Genomic DNA, 22,920 nt, shown 5'->3' on the forward strand with positions numbered 1-22,920 from the left:
ATTACATGAAGCGCTACAGGCACACAGACCTAGATTTCTCTATTAATCAAGTTAAAATGACCCTCAGAAAACATTGTGGAGAAGGTGTGTGCTCAGCTGTGTTAAGTCATCTAGGATCTACTTTAACATGTTGTGAGACCTTCTCCTGAACTCTTTTTACATAGTTAAATTAATCTAAAATCACAACTAACGAGGGACTTTGACTTGTATTTATTCCATGAATTTCAAAATGTTACTCTTGAAAACATGAAAATCCACAAAGTGAAGTTTCTATCATACAGAGTCTGAAACAAACACACTTTTCATGCAAACGTGTTTTTATTGATAATCAGGAAATGTGCAGATTAAAGTGATACAGAAGCTTCATATTCAATCAATCATTAACATCATTGTAGACAAACAGCCGCTTGAATACGTTTGATTGATTTGAACTGACGTGAATTTGACAGAAGGAAACATATTCCATTGGTACTTTCTGATATTGGCAGGAGCATCACAGTCACAATGAATCACACTGTTTTATATACTGAAGAGAAGAAGAAGAAAAGTGAGAGGCCATCACCAAAATGATTTCACCAGCTGCTGGACTGTGATACTTCAGCTCTGCTGCCTTAAAGAAGCTTTCTCAGGCTCTCACTGAAGATAACACAGGTACTCAATCCAGCCATCGGTGCCAGTGTTGAGATTTCTTTTGATAACAGTGACACCCTGACTCTGATACACGTCAGCTTTCTCAGGTTGCAGGAGCAGGACCATGGCCTTAATGGGTTGTTTGCCTCCTTCTTTCTTGTGCCACAGGTACACCTTGTTACCTCCGGTGCCTGTGTTGAGGTTAACACTCACTTGGTCGTAGTTGTGCTGCTTAAGGGACTGAGACTCAGTATCATCAGTGGAAACCTGCAGATCAGTGAGTGCACGCTGGCGGTTGGTGGTTTGACGGTACCAGATAAAGACATCGGATCCTCCTGCATCCCTGTTGGTGTCTTCATCCATTCGGATGTAACCATCCTTCAACATCTTCTCGTTTGATGCATAGGAATCAGTGGCAGCAACATCACAGATGTATGTTTGATTTTCTCTCTTCACCACCACATGGATCCAGTTCCCTGCAGCCCTGCGGTTCAGATCACAGGTCAATCTCTCCCAACCCAGGGAAAGCTTGTGAGCATCACTTTCTGCATCTGCAGTGACATCAACCTCCACTATAGGAGTGTCGAATACTCCGGACCCTTTGTAGTACCAAAGGTAGATGCGATCACCTTTGGCTCCAGCATTGAGGTCTCTATTGATCTTTGTGTACCCTGCACTGGTCAATCCACCAGCCATTTTATCATTGAATGTAGCCTGAACCTTGGTGATTGGGTTTTGGCTGCCTTGTTTGTACCACAGATAGATGTTATTTCCTCCTGCCCCTTTGTTCAGATTAACATTGATTTTGTTGTAATCTGCTTTTTGGAGACGCTCCTCGTCACCTGCATCGATGGACACATCGAGGTCTGTGATGTATTGGGCCATTGTTGGTAGCTGCATTAAAGTAAACAGAATAAGACAAAAAGTTAACAGCAGCCTTTTCAGCTGAGCTCCAATATAATTACAGTGTCAAACATTGATCACCATCAAGACATTGAAAATAAATCATATTGTAAATGTGCTCACAAACTGCAGCCATTTACACAATTTACACTGAAAATCATTCATTAAGATCTGAAATAGTAAAACAACACTCACGTTTCTGCTGACAGTGAATATCTGGCAGTAAGAAGTCAACTGATCTGCTGAAGTCTGCTGTACTACCCATCAGTCAGCTGTCATTATATAGAGAAAAGAGGTGTGGCTTATCGTGCAAACTTGTGATAGTATTCTCTAGAATGTTTGCTCATTAGCTCATGTTAGCGGTCACGTAGCTCCAATTGAGGACACTGACGTCATCAATATTTTTTTCTGGTTTTTGACAACATATATATTTGGTAACACTTTATAATCATGAAAATAAACAATTACATTTGATAAAGAATGACAAATGCATAGTTAATCAAACTTTAGTTAATTATTTCACTGTTAACAAGGGATGAACTGCTTCATGAAGTATCTGTGAGCAGTGGTTCATTGGAAAGTCGCAACTGATGTTCATAATACTTTGTAAATGGTTGATGGTTAACTTCTAATCTTGATGTTCTGTTCATGATTCTTACCCAGCTGGTTGCTGAACTACCCAAATGTTACCAATGTTAATAAACTGATAGATGAACTATGGATTATGTATGTGCATTGTTGTATTTAGAGAGAAGTTGTGATTGGAGTCATCAGGATTCGTCTGTGTAGTCGTGCCAGTGGACACTAATTTAACCTCACCAACAAACGGCTCTGTCCAAATGTTCAAATTCACTTCCTCACTAACTTCTGTTCCACCAGCTTCTGTGATTCAACACATCTTTCATTTAACATTACTTTCATCTGTGGTGCTTTCTCTTGTCCTGCTGTTGATACAGACTTCTTTCAACTAACTGTGACCCTTGCAATAAAACTGATAAGTAAAATCTATAATGTGTGGTTTTCTCATGAAGTGCTCTGTTCAGTTCTGTGGAAGTGACCCTTGATAAGAAAGAGGTTAGTAGGCAGGACTTTAATTGTTACACAATCCACCTATGAGCTGCGGTAAACAGATTATACCTTCATTTCATTTTGTACAAAAACTCACACATGAAGCAAACATTTGTGATGTTTCCATGAAGTTCAGTTCTGTTCAGTGACACTTGATTTAAAACAAAAAACAGGCATCATTATTTAAACTGATGAGTTTTTATGTGTAAAATGTTTAAACTGTACACAGAATAATGTTCACATGTTTATTTGTCAGCACACATTTGAACACAATGAATGAATGAAGCTGCCTCATGTGCACACATACTGTCGTCCCTTACATGTGGAGATGTCGTCATATAGAAAGGTTTAGTGTTCTGTATGAATTCTTTGGGTAAACTACACCTGTACTGTGATGATTTCAGACGCTGTGCTCTGTTCAGATCAATGAAATGGACTCTGTGGAACTCTGTGTGTTGTGCTGGAAGTCGATCATTAGTTCATGTTAGCTGACTCCATCTGTGAACTAACGTTAGCTGCTGTCAGGGCCGTAGCTGCTGCTGAGGACACCGAGTGTTATGGTGCTGATTGTGATTCATGTCCTCTGTATTTCTATTGAGTCCTTGATATCTTCATATATTTGGTAACACTCCATGCTCATTACAATAAATTAGATTAATTTGAAATGAATTACAATTAGAAATGAACCCCAAAAAATAGGAAAAGTACAGTTAATTAAACTTTAGTCCATAATTATGGCACTGCTATTATTTGCTAAGCGATTCTCGTTCCTGTCATAATTCAGAGAAATGCACAGATTTATACTGCAGTCATAAATATGTGCAGGATGGATGGCTGGAGATGGAGGTGAAGGTGGAGATGGAGGTGGAGGTGGAGATGGAGATGGAGGTGGAGATGGAGGTGGAGGTAGAGGTGGAGGTGGAGATGGAGGTGGAGGTGGAGGTGGAGGGCCTCAGTATCTCTAAAATCCTGGCTCTGGCCCTGACTACTGCTGCTCTCTGTTAGTAAATCAGAAGGACGAGGAACTAGACAACAGTCGTTAAGTCACATCCTTTGGAAACTTAAAGCATAACGAAGCATTCTCAATATTTGATGTGTTTGTGTGTCGTTGGTTAAATGTTAGTCCAGTTCTGTGGTTGTATATATATTCAACACATCTTTCATTTAACATTACTTTCATCTGTCTGCTTTGTCTTGTCCTGCTGTTGATACGGCATCTTTGAAGTAACCATGATGATTGCACATAAAACTGATAAGTAATATTAACGATGTGTGGTGTTCTCATGAAGCGCTCTGTTCAGCTCCTTGGAAGTGACACTTGATAAGAAACAGTTTAATTGGCAGAAAGCAGTTTGGGTGTGACTCCTCATTCTTGCACTAAAACTGACCTGTGAAATGTACAATGTGTGGTGTTCTCATGAAGCGCTCTGTTCAGTTCTGTGGAAGTGACACTTGATAAGAAACAGTTTAACTGGCACGACTTTAAGGAAGAATTTTAGGTTATAAAATTGTTACACAGTGGAGCTAGAAATGTAAGCTGTACCTAAAACATCGAATTCTGCTGAACTCATGAACAATGAAAACCTTCGGTCACAATTAAAAGAGTGTTTTACACAACAATACAAGAAGCCAACTATGGGGCGCCGACTGTAAAGTTGCACATGTTAAAATAAACGGCAACCTTTTACCACATGTAGCAAAAACTCATGTATAAAAAGACATGAATTTTTTAATGTTCCTTTTAACCAGATTTTGATTTAACATTTAGATTTATATTTAACACTTATATTTAGATTTAACATTTATATTTAACATTTATATTTAGATTTAACACTTGTGGTTAGATTTAACATTCAACATTTAGATTTAACATTTAGATTTAGATTTAACATTTATATTTAACATTCAATATTTAGATTTAGATTTAACATTTATATTTAGATTTAACATTTATATTTAGATTTAACATTTATATTTATATTTAACACTTATATTTAGATTTAACATTTATATTTAACATTTAGATTTATATTTAACATTTATATTTATATTTAACACTCATGTTTAGATTTAACATTTAGATTTAACATTCAACATTTAGATTTAACATTTATATTTAATATTCAACATTTAGATTTAACATTTAGATTTATATTTTACATTTAGATTTAGATTTAACATTTATATTTAACATTCAATATTTAGATTTATATTTAACACTCATGTTTAGATTTAACATTTATATTTATCATTCAACATTTATATTTAGATTTAACATTTATATTTAACATTTATATTTAACATTCAACATTTAGATTTAGATTTAACATTTAGATTAAATTTAACACTTATGTTTAGATTTAGCATTTAGATTTTTTTATTCAGATTAAACATTGAAATTCAATTTTTTACAAGAGAAGTAAATATCACAAAGTTCACAAATATTGCTGTGAACCTGGTCAAAAGTAACATTAAAAAAATTCACGTGTTTTTTATACATGACTTTTTGCTGTGGCGAAAAAGTTCCTGTTTATTTCAGCAAGCACCACTTTACAATCCGCACCCCATAGTAAACGGCACAGTCGTGCAGTACAAGATATGGCCGGCCTGCCTCAGCTGCTGGTGAGCGGCTGGATTACTGTTCACTGCAGAGCCAGCAAGGATGAGCGCAACTAACTTTGAAACACACTGCTGCTCCAACCCAACACCATGTTTGTAGACTAATGCTCTTAAGCAAATATCTTGCATGCAGACATACAGTGGGACAGGGTCATTTTAAGTTTTTAAGTTTCTAGAAGCTGCCATTGAGTTCACAACAAGTTAGGACTTTATTTAAACATGTTTTATCTTTAAATATTAAGCGCGCAGCCTACCATCAGAATATGTCCCTGACAAATAGATTTTAGTCTTATTTGGGTAATTGTTTTGTGTTAATGGTGTTGATGTGTTTGAAGAGAAAAAGAAGGATAGCACTCAGAAATCTCAACTTAAGGCACTTTGAACTGATGTATTGTGTGAAAATGTTTTATGGGATGGTCTGAACTAAAAGTTGCACATTATACCTTTCCAAGGGTTTTAAATGTGTTGACAACTTGACATGTTTTATGTTGTCATTGCATTTATGACTCCTTGTCCTGTTTTCACTAAATGCCCTGGTTTTATCATTTTTTAAAATGTAACCATGTAATTTTTACTTGAAGAAGATTTTAAATGAACTATTTTTTTACTTTTACTTGCGTAGATTTTGAGACAGGTAATTTCACTTGTATTGAGTAATATTTCATCAAAGTATTGCTACTTTTAGTTGAGTACAAGAATTTAGAACTTTTTCCATCTCTGACCATTCAGAACCCAACAGTGTAGCACTGAAGTGGAGGAGAGATCAGGCAGATAAAGTCAGTGGGTGATGAGTTGATCCTTCTCAGATGTACCTGTTTCTCCAGGTGTAACATCCACACCTTGGCACCAGGTGTCCCTGTACACCACAGAATCAGCCACCATGTTACCCACAGAGCGGATCATGACAGTGCGGGTACAGAGCTCATTAACACTTTATAAAGCGTGTCATTGCTTGTTAAGAGTGAAATAAGTGTCAAAGTTTAATAAACTATACATTTTTCTTTTTTTTTTAAAACAAATATTATTGTTTATTTTAATGGACGGCGCCCACCACAGTTATGACGTCAGGATGTTCTCCGCTCAGCCAATCAGCGGGGTAAGGCGGGACCTTGACGTGAAACACCAAAACAATGGCGGCTGTCACCTCCAGCAGACCCTACCATGTCATCATTTTCGGTGCCACGGGGTTCACGGGGCAGTTCGTGGTGGAGGAGGTCGCTCGGACCGCCGCAGAGAGTCCCGGCGGTTCCCCCCTGAAGTGGGCCGTGGCCGGGAGGAGCAGACAGCGGCTGGAGGACGTGTTGAGTCGAGCCGCGGGGAGGCTGTGTAGGTACCGGACCGGGTGTAGTGGAGCTAACAGAAGGATACCTGACTCTACCTGACTGACAGAGGCAGCACACTGGTTGTTGTTGTTGCTGTTGTTGTTGCTGTTGTTGTTGTTGTTGTTGTGTAGCTGCACGTAAACAGTTTTCAGTCCTTGTCAGTTCATTGCTGTCAGCTAGCTTCAGGAACGGGCAGTGTGGCTCACATAGCTGGACTAATGTGTCATGTTACAGTCTTATTCACTCTGAAGATAAAGTGGTTCAGAGTGTTTGAAGACACGTTACACGCCTTCATCTTTAATACCACAGCACCGACACATAACTGATCTGTCGCTATAAGTATTAATGAGGTCATATGATGGAAATTTTACAGGCTCTTACTTTTATTTGGGGGTTCCTGTAAAACAAGTTTACATACTTTAATTTTCAAAATAGGCATTATTTTCTCTCACATGGTGAATCGCTGCAGCAGTGCTTTACACTCTCTGTCTTAAATGCTCAGTTTTTAGCTACAGAGTGAGACATCTCACCTCTGATCAATCTCTGATGAGAGATGAACATCAAAGTATTGCTACAGCAGGATGTAGCCAATCAGAGGCGGAGGAGGGCGGGTCATGCAGAGCCAGGTAGTGTGATCGAAAATAACAGTAGAAACTGTTTCTCTGCTGACTGACTGGATTGTAAATATGTTATTATAAATTAATATATATGTTATTATAAATATATACATGTTTATTGAGTTAATAGGTTTATTATGAATATATAGAACATTTATGGGGATAGTAAATGGAGCTGCATGTCTACAACACTTGTCACATTCACACTGATGACAGATGCTGACATGCAAAGTGCCAACTACTCATCAGGAGCGATTTGAGGTTCAGTGTCAACTTCAACATGCAAACAGAGAAGCCAGGGATTCAAACCAGCAACCGTTAGATTATTGGACAACCCGCTTTACCTCCTGAGCTACACTCGACTCCAAACCAGGCGTTGCAGGCGGTTCATAACATAAAGTAAACGGCAGGAACCCAAAAAGCAGAATATGACCTCTTTGAAGCCGTGAATCAGGTCTATCCACTGTACAGTTACTGAAAGTTATTCTCTCTTTCTCTCTTCTGTCAGCTATGCCAGAGCTGAGGACTGACATTGAAATCATTGTTGCCGACGTGTCTATCGAGGAATCGCTGGCCATCATGTGCCAACAAGGCGTGGTGATTCTCAACTGTGTGGGGCCTGTGAGTATGTCTCCAGACTCTGTCAGGGCGTGAAACAAAATATGTGGCGAGATTACATCTGACGCAGGTTTTAAATTGGATTCGAACCCACAACACTGTAATCTTGTGGCTTGTGTTGTGTTGGATAATTCTGTCTCTTGGTCTCTTTGTCCTTTCAGTACAGATTTTATGGTGAACCAGTGGTCAAAGCTTGTGTTGAAAACGGAGCTCACTACTTGGACATCAGTGGCGAACCTCAGGTTGGAAAATAACTAAATATCCATCTCTATGTTTTTTAAATGCTTTTTAGCTTGGTTGCTACTGCCACTAAAGTAGACTGATTAGACTGAGGGTTGTCTTCACCACTGCGTCAAAGGATTCAAATCTGACCTGTAGCTCTTAGCTGCATGTCACCTTCCCATGTCTCATCCCATTCCCTGTCATCCTTGACCATTAATAAACCACTTGACCAAATATTTTTACACCAAGAAATATCATCATGTATAACATTTGCAGAATTAACAGTCTCAAAATTAAGTGTTTTCTTAAGGGAGTCTGGTGACTTTTTCCACTTTTTTCCTAATGATGCAACAACAAGCAAGCTATGACTGGTGACTTCACTTCATTACTTGGTCCATGCCCATGAAGTTCACTCACACACAGCAGCTCCTTTCCTGCATTAGTTGTGTACAGTTGAACACAACAACAGTTATTTAATTTAAATTAGAAAAAAGGTATTACCGCACACACCACAGAGGGAGAGACTAACGTGGTCGAAGTCGCTGTTATTCATGAGAGAACATGGCGCTGAATTCTCTCAAAACGTAACTTAACTTCTAACTCTTTACAACACAGGTGCATATTTCTTTTGTGTGTGTATTTGTAAGTGTGGGTCTTAATCGTCCACAGTTTCTGGAGCGTATGCAGCTTGAGTACCACGTTAAGGCCTTGGACATAGGAGTGTACGTGATCGGCAGCTGTGGCTTCGACTCTGTACCAGCAGACCTGGGTGTTCTCTACACACAGAGGCAGTTCAAAGGTAGGAAACTAATTCACATTTGCTGAAACTCAAATGTGAATCAAAATATCTGTTATTGTTTTACACAATAAAGAAGCTATGAAGTCAAACTTTCTCATAGGTTGACTGAGCCCTCAGTATGTCAAGGTGTGAACACTAGACAAACACAGCACTGCTGGTTTGTCTTGTTAGTTCACTTGTGTTTACATTTCCTCAAATATATTGTAAAAATGTCAAGTTTAGTTGAACTTATGATTTGATTAATGCAAACTGGAGCTTGGTCTTATTTGTGTTCTGTGGTCTGATTTCAGGAACGCTAACGGCTGTGGAGAGCTTCCTGAAAATTAGCAGTGGGCCTGAGGTAGCCTGAACTACTACAGCTGCTGCACTGCATGATGGGATATGTAGTCTAATACTGGAGCCTAATAATCTATGTGCAGCCTTTTTAAGAGTAAAGTGACAGCTGTTGTGGTGTAAGTTTATATAAGATCTTAGATGTTTAGATGGTGATGAAAAATGTGGCATTAAACTTCACTTCTACTGAGAATACAGTATTCCCAAAAATAACTCCAGGAAAACGCTATTATGAAGCACAACATCAGTATTCCTGTGACACAGAAAGGTTGTATAGCAGAAGCTCGAGGGAAATTGTGGAAATATGTATAGAGAGAGCAGTTTCAGAGAGTGGAGCCTATAATTAGACGATTAGACTGCAGTTTGAGAATCGTCATCTTTGTCATATACATGTGTCATTTTTTTAGTTATTCACATGAAACCTTTGGTGTGTATTGAGAGGACTTTGGGGTAGTTGTTCTGCACAGTGACAGAATTGAAAGTTATCTCCACCCTCGCAGGGGTTCAGCGGCCACGATGCCACTTGGCAGTCTGCCGTCTACGGTTTCGCAGACAGTGGATCCCTCCGCCAGCTGAGGAAGAAGTTTGGCCACAAGCCGCTGCCTGTGGTGGGAGCCAAAGTCAAAAAGAGGTAAAGCTATAAGTGAGTCATTACTGTCTGGCTCAAACACTTTACTTTGAGAAATAACATTTTTATTGGAGTGGGGGCCTGGCAGCCATTAGTCAGGAGAGTGGGGAAGGTGTTTTTTTTTCAGTGCATGCCAGAAAAAGGGATTTTCCCACCGAAACTGATGCATCTTTTATTTTACACTTGACCTACACATGATTTTAATGGTGTGTTTGCAAAGTGAACGATGGAATAATATTCGTAATAAAATTATAGTTATATTGCCATTTCATAAACTTCAATCATTTTCTAAATAAATGTAATGTAAAGAACATGTGTTGCAGATGTGTTTTTATGTTGATGTTTTTGGATGAATACCTTCATTTTGACTAGTTAGATTTAACGTCAGGGTCACGTAACTCTACAGGTAAGACACAAGGGTCAATTTTAAGTCACTGTATAAAGTTTCTGCAAATAGCTGGGATTTGAAGATTACTAGACTGATTTACATTCAGTGCAAAGAGATTTTATTGGAACGTGGAGCCTGGCAGGGGCGGAGAGACAGATTTAAAAGACTATCAATGGATGAAATGAGCTCAAATACTGCTGAGCTGTTGCTGCAGGCAGAGATAGATGTGGTGAATGTTGACCACTTTGCTTTCTGTCTGTGTAATTTGGTGTGTATGTTTGTGTCTGTGTGTGTGTCTGTGTGTGTGCAGGGGTTTTATGTTTTTCAGCAAGGAGATCGCGCAGTATGCCATCCCATTTATGGGCTCAGACCCGTCAGTAGTCAAGAGAACCCAGCGTTTCCTTTACGAGGAGCAGCAGCAGTCACCAGTAAGATAATACCAACACGAGAAGCGACACTTCCATGTTGTTTATTGCAGTGACAGCAGGTAAAGATACCTTTAGCTGTCGTGCGTTGCTAGTATGAAAAAAAGTACAACAACATTGAACACATATCAACACATCTGTGATGATGATTAGTGTTCCATTAACACCGTGTCTACATTAATATCGATTGACGTATTTTGGAAAACAAACATTTTCCTGTATGTTTTGGCTTCTTATCTCACCTCAGTTTGTCCAAACAAATTCATCACCTTTTGCCGTTGAAGGTGTTTAGATAACAGATTCATGTGCGTCAAATAACTGTAAGTCAATTAATAATTAGCTACTACTTCTGAGGTTTTTGATGTATCGGCGATGTAAACTTTATCACCACCCATCGTACTGGAGCTGGTTCTGGGTTCTCGTGTGTACGGAGATAATTTGCTCGGTGAAGTTTGTTTTATATAGTTGTTGAATGTAGAGGGAAACCGAAAGTCATGTCAAATAGATAATAACGAGATCCACAATATTCTTGTACAGCAGGTCCAACAATGTACGTAACAGCACAACAATTTATTCTCGCGAGCCATATTGTCGTTGCATATTGAACAATGTTATCCCACATATCAGATTTGCATCAAACTATGCAGGCATGAACTCAGCTGTACTCGTCAAAAAACTCCCTCTAAAGGTGAGAAACTCGTTGACCTGAGCAAAGCAACTCCACAATCCACAATTTATATGTGCAATCATTTTAAGTAGGTTACAGTATCCCTTCACTCATCTAACAGGTCAATGTGTTTTCTAACCCTGAGGGATGATAAAGCAACGCTCCACTCCTTGATTTACTGTGGCCCGTTTGTACTCAGGGGGAAAAAAGTCGCGGCCAAATGAATAAATGTAAATGTGGATTTCCTTGCAATCAATCATTTTCCGCGCTGTATCCGTGATGACTCGGCATGCATTAAAACATTTTGCTCTGCCTCAGTGAGCCTCAGGACCGGAGAGATTAATATTTCAATACCATGCATAACCCACAGGAATAAAGTGTGATACGCTGCCTTAAATGACACAGAGAGGTTTAATATTTAGTATTAAGAACACACACTCCTTTTTTTTTTTTGACGCTGCATCCTGGCTGTGAGAAGCCGAACCTTTTCTCCCTGCTGTACCTGTAACTAGGTCAGCCATTCCAGCAGCTGTCACTGTGCTGATCACAGCCAGAGGAAGGCCTAATCAAACTATCTCATTATGTTGTTTAGACCGCCATCTACTAGTGAAGTGGAAATATGATGAGTCATCTAAGGTGATTCATCACTTTCCTCCCCGCTGCTCATTACTCCCTCTGACATCTCATCTCGCTCGGCTATACGTCCTCCTTCTCCCCTCGATCGGATGCTGAATTTCTCCTCACCCTCTGACTCCCATCCTGTTCTTTACCTCTGGATCTACATCCTCCTCCTCCTCACCTCGTCTCCTCTCCCTCACTTCTGCCACCTGCCTCCTTTTTGATTTATCACCTCACTTTCATCTTTTGATTCCTTTCGTCTGTGTCCATCCCCTCCTCCCTCTTCTCTTTCAACTTACGTTTCCCTTCATCTCTCATTTTCCACCTCACCTGCACCCGTTATCTGCATCCCCTTATCTTTCTCCCCCTCCTCTCCTGTCACCTTTAATTTCCCTCATTATCTTTTACATTCTGCCTCCGGTGCTCTCTCTTCCCTCCACCTACAGGTCCAGTACAGCGCTTATGTCGGGGTCGGCGGCCTCTTCTCAGTAGTTAAGCTCTTCTGCGGCGGCCTCCTGTTCTGGTTCATGGTCAAATTCAGCCTGGGCAGGAAACTCCTCACCATGGTAGGAAGACTACAAAAAACAATCTTCTTTTTGGTGTTTGCTCCCCAATTCAGATAATCCAAGTTTCTGAGAAGTGAATTAGAAGAAGTTTAAACACTGTAAGGCTTAAAACTGTTATTCCAGGCATTGAAATGTGGCAGGATGTCACAGTGTGGATATTTAGCTGGAAGGTTTAGCCGAAGCAGCAAAGTGTTGCAGCAACAGTGACACAACTTACAGCCTGCAAGTTGAAACATGTTTCAAATCTGCATCCAGAGTTCTGCAGAGTAAATAGATATTTCTCTCACAGTTCCTTAAAAACTGTTTTCTATACAATTCTGCTGTAAGTACACTTCTGCGATAACAACATGCATGTATGATGGATTGATTGTTTTGTTTCTGTCTTTCCCAAAGTTTCCATCCTTCTTCTCCTTTGGCATGTTCACCAAGTCTGGTCCAACTACGAAGCAGGTGACACAAACGCTGAATGAGTTCATTGTATCAGTCATTCTTTGTACCCTGAGATTAATTGAAAGTTTCTTTGGGAAGCTTGTGAAATGTCAGTCAGGAGCTCTGAAACCAAGTGAAAGGAAATACATGAGTCTAAGTGAGTTAGATGTTGTCGAACCCTCTGAAAACCTGTTTTCTTAATCATCAGCACATAGAAGATGATGAACAGAAAACAAAGCGCCAAAGATAAAACAGTTGTGATTATTTAACATGTTGCAGGGAGGCACAATACTGATTCATTTTAACATAAAGCAGTTATTTTATATTTTCAGTTTTGCTGGGCTGCAAACCAACTTCTAAGATCCAAAGTGTGATGCGAGTGTGGAAATGCTGCTCTTGTTACGTCAGTGGAAGAAAATTGGTGTCATATTTTCACCAATAATAAAAAAATAATACAGATAAATGAAAGATAATATAAATGTACCATTGTTGGGCCGATATTGATTGGTCCGGTGGATATCGTGCATCCTAAACAAGAGGATTAGATAAAAAGACAGGAAGATTTTTAGTGTTCAAATCCTAATTTTATACTGCAACTCCTAATTTAAACACTTTAACTTTAAGAGTTTTTTTTTTTAAGTCATGGATGTTTAATGTCAGAGAAAAACTTGAGCTGGATTACACAGAAACCACAGAACGGATTTCTACCGAATTTAGGTGGAGGATGGGTCTCGGCCTGGATTTCAGGCGATATTACACGTCGGGTTTATATTTTTGTTCTCATTGTCGGCACTTACAACAGCTACAGATCTGGTGTCCTCAAATGTGTACAACAGTATTTGTCTTCCTGGAGTTTTGTTTTATTGTACAACATTTTACATTGTTTATTCATTCAGTTCCTCTTACATCACTCACTCTCCTCTCTCAGATAGAAGACACCTGTTTCAGCCTGACATTCTTCGGGGAGGGCTACTCAGAGAGCACAGATCCCTCACAGGGCCGACCCAACGCCAAGATCTGCACTCAGGTCATAGGAGCAGGTAAATCTGCCTGTAGAGTATATACCTCAGTATACAGCTGGGCGTATTTACAGCAGCAGCATGTGTGATTGAGTCTTGATAAACAGTTGTGTGTGTTCATGGTGTCAGGCTTTGGGCACAAACACACAAGACCAGCAGCTGGTTAGTCGGATCAGTTTATTGCTGTTTTTCGGTCTTTTCATGGGATTTGTTGACAGTAAGAAAAGTCTAGAATCTCACCAGACATATCCGTCACTCTCATGCTGTAAATACAGCCTCAAGCTTCTGGTATGTTTAATGCTGTAAACAGTCTTTGGGATCATTTCTGTGACTTTTTAACTCCACGTGTGTGTTTTTGTTCCTGTTCACAGAACCTGGTTACGTAGTGACAGTTTCCACTCTGGTACAAGCAGCCGTGACCTTGCTGGATGAACTGCACTCTCTCCCCAGGAGGTCAGTTTCTTTTTCCTTTTTGTTGAGTTTGTTGCAGACTGTCATTGTGAAGTTCTTCTGTCTGTTCTGTGTCTGCCTGCCTCCTCTCTCACAGCGTTATCACACACCTTCTCTCTCTGTTGCTGACAGGGGAGGAGTGTACACTCCAGGAGCTGCCTTCCATAAAACCAGTCTGATCGATCGCCTCCAGAACCACAGTGTCAAGTTCTCAGTCAAACGCTGCGAGTAGCCCTTTAGCAGTAACCGCTGTGAGGTCACGGCTCCTCCCAGTTCCAGGATCTTGCATTTATACTGATGGTGCCCTTCATACAGTCGACACTTTATACAGTGAGAACTGTAAAAATCCCCGAACCCTTCATCTGTTGTCTGTTTACTGGTTTGCTGATATCACTCTAAAGCAGGTAGAGGTTCACTGTTTTGCTCGTGGACACTACAGATCATTAATGCCAGCTGTGCCTTTGCTAATTATTTATCTGTTTCCATCGAATGGAAATGTGTTTCATCTTCAGTAGAAAGTTTCCTCTTGAATCTCTGAGGACTGATCCTGCATCACTGATGGATCTCTGCTTCTAGTGAGACACAACTTGTGCATTACTTTGCTGATTAAGCATTTGTGTTGATAAGTGTGGTGGATTTTATCTTATTTTGATTTTACGAATCAGTCCGCCGGCAAATTTATACTTGAAATGTAAGAAAACTCCTGAAACTTGATATTTAAAACACTAACAGAAACTACAGAATTATGACTGAATGGAAACTGCTGTTGTATATTTAAAATCTAGTTTCCAATAAACAATGTACTAAAGTGCTGGATGATACAGGATGCAGCTGTTTTTTAGCTTCTGTGTATCTTCTACACTGTGGCTTCAAACACGTTTCATACTTTGAAATGTTTCTACAGTTTCACAGAGAATCAAACTGTATTTTTGCTCACATATTTGCGAACTGCAGAACTGACAGGAATAAACACTCATGTGAATCGTAACTGACTCACTGCAACTTTTTGAAACTATTTTGCCTTAAAATAACATTTTAAAATGATTCTAATGTTATAGTGACTTGTAACAGGGTCAGTGGTGTCGACCCTATCGCTTGAACAGGTGAGATCACAGTCATGGCACCAACTATCAGCTGTGTGCCATAAATTAGCTCTGTTGACACACTGATTTGGACTGCAGGGAGGAGAAGGCGCTCAGAACTGGGCGAGTAGGCAGCAGAACCGGGCTCAGCAGCATCTACAGGCACCATGACAGAGCAGAGGAGACTGGAGAGGACGCTGATGGAAGAAGCTAAGAAGCACCAGTGGGAAGAAGGATCAGGAGTGCAGGCCAGGAGGAGCGGGGAGGAGGGCAGCACCCGAGGGAAGGGAGAACACAAAACAAAACCCACACATACACATACGAGCATGCAAGTGCACACAACCCACATAACCAGCATCCACGTCTGAACCTGTGTGCTGCAGTCTTCCTCCCACATGAAACAGAACCCTTCTCTGCCACCAGGTGTCAGTGTTCCCTCTGCTCATCATCCCTGACATATATTTACCCGGTGCAGCCCAGGATGACAGCAGAGGTCATTTGGTGCCTTTGAGGATGCAGAGACGGTGTGTGTCCTTAACAAAAAAAAGCTGCATGTGCACCGTTAAAAACCTGGAGAACCAGGAGCACGATCACAACAGGGCTACTGCGAATTTCAGATATCTGCCATCTGCGAATAGGATGTCAAGTTTTAAAAAGAGCTGGCAGAGACGTCTTTGTTTGTTTTCGCTCTTTGTCCTCGTTGTGAGTCAACTGTGAGTCTGCTCTGTGTCTCGTCTGCCCTCCTCCCCATCCCCCGGCTGTCACCGCCACTCCAATGAAAACATAAATACACACACAGAAAGCTGCTTTTAGCTGTGGGTGAACAGCAGAGGCAGAGTCTGCTGACGGGACGTGTCAGTGGGGTGGTTTGTGTGTTAAATGGCTCCTAAGTGCAGTGTGATGAGCAGCTGTAGGAGGGATGGGTGGGGTGGCATTTCTGTCAGTGTACAAGAATGAGAATGGGAGGGAGGAGGGGGGAGAGATTGCAGTGGTTTCCCTTTGCGTAGCAGGCTGCAGCCCCACCCTCTCCCCCTGCACGTCTCCAGTCCGTGCAGATATTCGTGTCATGGCCCTCACCTCCTGTCCCTCCGGATCCATCTGTCAAACTAATGATCTGCCTGCATTCGCCAATTCAATTCTAGCTTTAATGACGCCACCATAACGTGTGATCATTTGAGAGTGTTTGATTGGATTTACACCACGTTTGCAAACAACAGAGGCTCCACAGCTGTGTAGATGTAGAGAAGTCCTGCTCAACACGTCTTGTAGGAGAAAGATCTGAAAACAGGGAAAAGGAGCCGGACTTTCACACTGATGACACTGACGTCAGAACGGTTTCGGTACATTCTTTAATCGTAGTTTTTCTGGCACAAAAGAGGGAGTAAATAAAACAAACCACAACAAAACACACAGTGGGTTTCGGCTTCGGCTATCAGCCAAATCGCTATTTTAAATATTGGTATCGTCCCAGAATATTTGCAGCTGATGAATCCCTATTTTGGACATTACAGCACAATTTCCACTACTTAATATATAACAGTACACACCTGAGTGATACAGCAGCAGTACACTGTCAAAGATAAACAAGCTGTTGATGACAAACAGCTCTCAGCTTTTCCCCCTCAGTGAATATTGAGTTTTTGTGTGCGTCTGTGTCAGAACTGACAGCGAGTGAGTTTTATGTTGGTACAAAGCTTCTTGTGTCTCTGTGCCGGCTGCAGCGTGGCAGGAAGTGTTGCTCTGTGGCTGCCTCCCGTCGGTACAGTAACCGGCAGTCTGTCTTTGTCGCTCTCTGAATCTTCCATTGTGTTTCTGTTCAGTTCTGCGTCTCACGTCGTTTCTGTTTGGCCTCTTTCTTCTTCCTCTCTCCAGTGTAATGTGGTGATCGTTCCCCCTCTCTCCCCCTTCACGTTCACATAACAACGTACTGTAGCATTTCATAAGACCCTCCTCCTCCTCCTCTTCCTCCTCCTCTTCCTCCTCCTCCTCCTCCTCCTCTTCCTCCTCTTCCTCCTCCTCCTCCTCCTCCTCTTCCTCCTCTTCCTCCCTAGATTGGTTTGCTTGCAGTCCCTGACCTTTAACCCTCACCACTGTAGACACCTGACCCCAATTTCCCAGTGTTGCCCTTAAAGGGCTAAGTCACCGATTTTACACATCCAGCTCAATTTTAATGCTAATGGTTAGCACTCTTTAACCTGTGCAAAAAAACAACAGCTGTATGTCTTCTGTGTGTATTGAGGCACTTTGTAGTCTTAGAAAATAACCCTGATGATGTCATCAGGGTTATCTTACCTGATGATGTCAGGTGAACTAGGCTCAGGCCCATCAGCACGCTCATCATTTTTGTACAGTCCCTTGTGTAAATGCCTGCGTCAGGTCTGTGGTTTCTGTTCAGCGTCTCTGAAGTTGTGTGAGTTCGTTTGGAGGGAGGTTGAGGTTTCTGCAGGCTCTGTTTGCTGACTCCAACAAAACCGAGTACCAGACTGTGTCAGCGACCGAGAGACAGAGAGAGGCTGCAGACACAACTCAGAGCAGGAGGTGCAGGAGCTCAGTGTGTTCGTCTGTAGAAAGATACGGCATGAGCTTGTACACACGCCTCCCGCTGCAACATATTAATGATCAGAAGTCACCTGCAGGACTGAAAACTGTTGTATACACCGTGTAAGATACATGGAGCCTCCGTGCAAACACAGATCAGCTTCTACTGTAACACCAGAAGCAAATCTTGGTGGACGACTGTTTTAAGGTTTAAGTACGAATTTAAGTTATCTGTCCACGATTATAAAACATGACAGTAAAGATCATACAATAAAAAATAACAACACTAGAGTAGCTTATTTCAGTCACACAGACTGAACACAGAACTTCCAGGCTCGGCTGTATTAAACAAACAGAGTCTATATTAATATGTTCATGTTGGTGTGGACGGATTCTAAAAAACACAACAATAAACGCTTCGCTTCGGTCGGGAACACTGATTGCTACTGTTACTGCTAAATGAAATATATTACTGTAGCGCCTTGCTTTTGTAACACAGCTGAACTCTACAAACTTTACTGATGAGAAAAAGAAACAATGAACCAAAGAAAAAGAGAGACGATGAGGTAGAATGTGATAGTCGCTCCAAAACACCAAAACGAATGTTGCTGCGCTGTCCGCTGGGCTCTTTGAAGGGTATTTCTGTTATCCTGCTGAATAATGGATGAACCACAGAGAGAAGAGAGATCAGTTGATCAGTAGTGCAGTGCTTGTTTTCACTGATGCTGCTTCTTTGCTCAGGAGTTTTAAATCTTAGCTTCCACTCAAACAAGACGCCCGTTTGTTCTGATACGAAAAGGATTTGGGCTGAGAAACAAGCAGGTCTTAGTCAGGATCAACTCTCTAAACCAACCGGAGAGACCTGAGCTCCTTTAAAGATCACCTCTTCACCTCAAGACATTCTTATGTTAATGTTAAGTTTGTGAGGAGTCTGAAACTAACACACTTTTCATGCAAACGTGTTTTTATTGATAATCAGGAAATTATCAGCAGATTAAAGTGATACAGAAGCTTCATATTCAATCAATCATTAACATCATTGTAGGCAAACAGCCGCTTGAATACGTTTGATTGATCTGAACTGACGTGAATTTGACAGAAGGAAACATATTCCATTGGTACTTTCTGATATTGGCAGGAGCATCACAGTCACAATGAATCACACTGTTTTATATACTGAAGAGAAGAAGAAGAAAAGTGAGAGGCCATCACCAAAATGATTTCACCAGCTGCTGGACTGTGATACTTCGGCTCTGCTGCCTTAAAGAAGCTTTCTCAGGCTCTCACTGAAGATAACACAGGTACTCAGTCCAGCCTTTGTTGCCTGCGTTGAGATTTCTTCTGATAACATTGACACCCTGACTCTCATACTCTGTGACAGCCTCTGGGTTGAGAAGCAGGATGGTGACCTTGATGGGGTTGTTGCTCTCACCTGTCTTGTACCACAGGTACACTGCGCTGCCGTCGGTCCCCTCGTTGAGGTTAATATTCACTTTCTGGTCATTTCGCTGTGCGAGGACCTGACGCTCGCTGCTGTTGGTGGAAACCTGCAGATCAGTGAGTGCACGCTGCGGGTCGATGGTCTGACGGTACCAGATGAAGACATAATTTCCATCTGCACCTCTGTTGGTGTCTTCATCCATTCGGATGTAACCAGCCCTCAACATCTGCTCGTCTGATGAGAAGGAATCAGTGGCAGCGACATCACAGACGAATGTTTGATGTTCTCTCTTCACCCAGACGTGGATCCACTTCCCTCCGGACTTGCGGTTCAGATCACAGGTCAGTCTCTTTCAAACATTACGAAGCATGCAGACTTTCTGCAACTGTAGTGACGTAAATGTCGACTATAGGAGTGTTGAACTCTCCGGACCCTCTGTAGTACCAAAGGTAGATGTAATCACCTCCCGCTCCAACACTGAGGTCTTTATCGATCTTGGTGTAACCGGCCCTGTCCAAGCCACGAGCCATCTCATTGTTGAATGTTAGCTGAATCTTGCTGATTGGTGCTTGGCCGGATTGTTTTCTGTACCAAATATAGATGAAGTTTCCTCCGACCCCTTTGTTCAGATCAACGTTGACTTTCTGGAAGCCTCGTGACTGGAGATTTTTCTCTTCAGCCTCACAATGGGACACATAAAGGTCTGTGATGTGGTCGGCCATTGTTGGTAACTGTTGACAAGAAGGACAAACAATGGCCGACCACATCACAGACCTTTATGTGTCCCATTGTGAGGCTGAAGAGAAAAATCTTCCGCACTTGCTGCTTGCTGTACTTCGGGCCTTAATTCTGCCTCTGATTGGCTTACCCAGATATAAACCCGAACCAATCATCAGTCCTCATGCCTAAACCCAACCGACCCAATGAAATCGACACAACGCCAATCAGAAAGAAAGCAAACTTTGGCACGACGGACCGCAAAATATTCAAAAAACATTGTGAGCTGGAATTAAAAAAAAAACAGAAATCATTTGCACTCACGTTGACTCGAACACACCTGCACCAGAGTCTGAGGATGAACTTTAACATCTGTTTGTATCATTTATAAATGAAACATCATGACCAACATGTAAAATTGCAGGAATCTGGATTTTAAGTTGCATCACAACAGTCTGATCTCACTGCAGAGTGTACGAACGTCTTTCCAGTCACTAATTAACTGATAATATTTCTCATTATATATATTCAGAGTGAAGACACAGAGAGCAGCTGGCAGGAGGAGAGTGACACAAATGAGCAGATACTGATGGTCAAATCATGACATCACGTTCTCAACAATTGATCGTGTATTGAAGGTTTTCTCATTTGAGTTTAGAGTGTCGTTTAGCTCGCTGCTCTCTGTCATGCTGTGAATTATTCACGACCTGTTACTTCCTCTTTGAGCAACACGCCATGATATTAAAGTGATGTTTAACTTAATACACACCTCAAACAATGCGCATCTGTCCTCACATGTGCTGACCTTCGTTAGTCTGTGCTGAAAAAAGAAAGTGAAAGAAAGAGACTGCACTGATCTCCACCTGCTCCCGGGGGTCCTAAAAGCCTCCATGTTATATTTGAGGGTCTCAGTGTTGAGACATCTTTTTAACTCTGATTTATTTGTTTGCATGCATTCATCTTTTAGAAACAAAGTAACTGGAGAAGTTGCTGATTTGTAGTTTTTATACTTTCTTTTATTTTGAAAGAAACTTTTTGTACCTTCAGCTTTCCTCCGTCCATCCTTCTGCTCTTCAGTCCATCTGTCCATCCAACCGTCCATGTCCATCTGTGTTTTCTTGTTGTTTATTATCTCAAAAAAATACTTTTTCCCCCCCTAAGACCACCAGGAGGACAAATTCTGGTGATTCTGAAGTGTCAGTACTCTGACGTCTAACTAGCTCTGCAACATGTGTCAGAATTAAATTGATGTCATGGTGATGAAAACATTGTCAAGGATGGAAAATTCTTTTTGTCAACATGAGAAATCTGCTTAAGTTAAAATTCAAACCAAAACAAGCAGTGGTCCACACACATCAGAGTAACCGCCTGCTGTAGCTGCTGTTAGCCACACAGCTCAGTTAGCCGTGCAGCTAGCGGTTCTGACTGGGAGCCCAGTGGACCAGGGGAGTGCTGGTGTTCACATTGCACCAGGACGGGCCTGCTAGCTGGTTAGCATGCTAACTCCAGTAGATATCTCTAGAACACAATACACAGACATTATTATGTCCAAACTGGGATTTATTTATATTCTGTTGGTAATTTTTAATGTTTCTCATCTAAATTATGACATTTAGCACCTTTTAAATTACAGTAATATACTGATAAAACACTTTAGAGTCAGTATTATGTACAGTGTGATGAGTGATGTGTACCTTTAGTGATTGGGATTCAGCAGGAGAGACTTAGATAAAGTTCACTGTATGATAAATGATACCAAATAAAACACATGGCTGTATTTCTTACAAAAATAAACATATTTTGGTCGTGTGGTTTGGGCTCCACTTAGTGAAGCCTCGTCCTGCTCAGTCGTCTCCTGGATCCACACGTTATAATTTGTATCAGATATTCTGTCAGTGTAATTTATATTCTGTAATTGTATTATTTTCTTCTGTACATGTGATATCTGCTGCATGTCTGTCCGTCCTGGGAGAAGGATCCTCCTGACGTTTCTTCCGTCTTTGTGTTCCCCCGTTAAAATGTTTTTTTCTTGCATCGAGCGCCTGTGGTCAGACTGTAAAGCCCACTGAGGCGATGTGATCGTCACTCTTGGCTGTATAAATAACATTGATCAGATGTAACATGGTCAGTTTTCGTTGTTGGTGATGTTACTGACCCGCAGTGATGTTTGGGTTTACTACTTTCACAGCTCCCATGTTAATCAAACCCTGGTTAAATGGTTTTTGAATGCTAGATTGTTTCTAATATAGTCCTGAACATTTATCGTCATACAGCAGAGGAGCGCCAAAATGAAAATACTATTTAGTGACTGACGTCCTTCTGTCTCAAATTCAAAATGGAGACGGGAACAGGAGACGCGCTGAGTATCTCTGGAGTAACTGTCAAATCATTTCACTCTCAGAAAACCAGACGGGTTAACTACTTATTTAATTATATCTTTGACTCCAGATGTGTGTCTGAGTATAAACTCTGCTCATGTTTTATTTAAAACTATGATATACTATAACGATCACTGGAGTGGACGGACGTGTTTCCACCCACACACAAAACATTTTATTAATATATAATATTAATATTGAAATCTGTATAAAAGTATTTTTAATATCTTCAGATGAAAAATATATTTTTTTGGTTTGCCAAAGATAAAAAAAGACCTAACAGTTTACCATCATGAATAATTTATATTAATCCTTCAAAATAAAATAGATTGAAGACATAAAAAGGATGTTTGCATTATTCTGAAGGGAAAACAACAACTTTGATTTACTGATTCACACATGAAAGAGTCAAAATGGCCTCTTGTTTTTTAAAATGTCTTTCA

The 22,920-nt window shown here is 40.9% G+C and overlaps 2 protein-coding genes across 3 annotated transcripts; one reads left to right on the forward strand and one right to left on the reverse strand.

The window, feature by feature from the left end:
* Positions 1–299: 299 nt before the first annotated feature.
* On the reverse strand, positions 300–6,497 carry si:dkey-30j10.5. Its single transcript, XM_037087128.1, has 3 exons — positions 6,381–6,497; positions 1,729–1,805; positions 300–1,524 (listed from the first exon to the last, which is right to left on the reverse strand). The coding sequence occupies exon 3, from the start codon at positions 1,513–1,515 to the stop codon at positions 634–636; it is 882 nt and encodes a 293-aa protein (XP_036943023.1). The 5' UTR covers positions 1,516–1,524; positions 1,729–1,805; positions 6,381–6,497; the 3' UTR covers positions 300–633.
* LOC119012910 (saccharopine dehydrogenase-like oxidoreductase) lies at positions 6,315–15,313 on the forward strand. Of its 2 annotated transcripts, none has more exons than XM_037087126.1 (12): positions 6,315–6,546; positions 7,668–7,780; positions 7,939–8,019; positions 8,669–8,798; positions 9,089–9,138; positions 9,632–9,762; positions 10,458–10,575; positions 12,304–12,423; positions 12,817–12,873; positions 13,781–13,892; positions 14,243–14,324; positions 14,454–15,313. In XM_037087126.1, exons 1-12 carry the CDS (start codon positions 6,351–6,353, stop codon positions 14,551–14,553), a joined length of 1,290 nt encoding a protein of 429 aa, XP_036943021.1. In that variant the 5' UTR covers positions 6,315–6,350; the 3' UTR covers positions 14,554–15,313. The 2 variants fall into 2 exon arrangements, with proteins under 2 accessions (XP_036943021.1, XP_036943022.1); XM_037087127.1 differs by having other exon boundaries at positions 6,420–6,550.
* The last annotated feature ends 7,607 nt before the right edge of the window (positions 15,314–22,920 follow it).

Source organism: Acanthopagrus latus, chromosome 22, assembly GCF_904848185.1.
Source record: "Acanthopagrus latus isolate v.2019 chromosome 22, fAcaLat1.1, whole genome shotgun sequence".
In the NCBI taxonomy this organism is placed as follows: Eukaryota; Metazoa; Chordata; class Actinopteri; order Spariformes; family Sparidae; genus Acanthopagrus; species Acanthopagrus latus.

Coding starts and splice junctions, on each gene's coding strand:
- LOC119012910 (XM_037087126.1), top strand. CDS start 6,351: ATGGCGGCTGTCACCTCCAGCAGACCCTACCATGTCATCATTTTCGGT. Junction 7,781..7,938: donor TTCTCAACTGTGTGGGGCCT/GTGAGTATGTCT, acceptor TTGTCCTTTCAG/TACAGATTTTATGGTGAACC. Junction 8,020..8,668: donor ACATCAGTGGCGAACCTCAG/GTTGGAAAATAA, acceptor AATCGTCCACAG/TTTCTGGAGCGTATGCAGCT.
- si:dkey-30j10.5 (XM_037087128.1), bottom strand. CDS start 1,515: ATGGCCCAATACATCACAGACCTCGATGTGTCCATCGATGCAGGTGAC.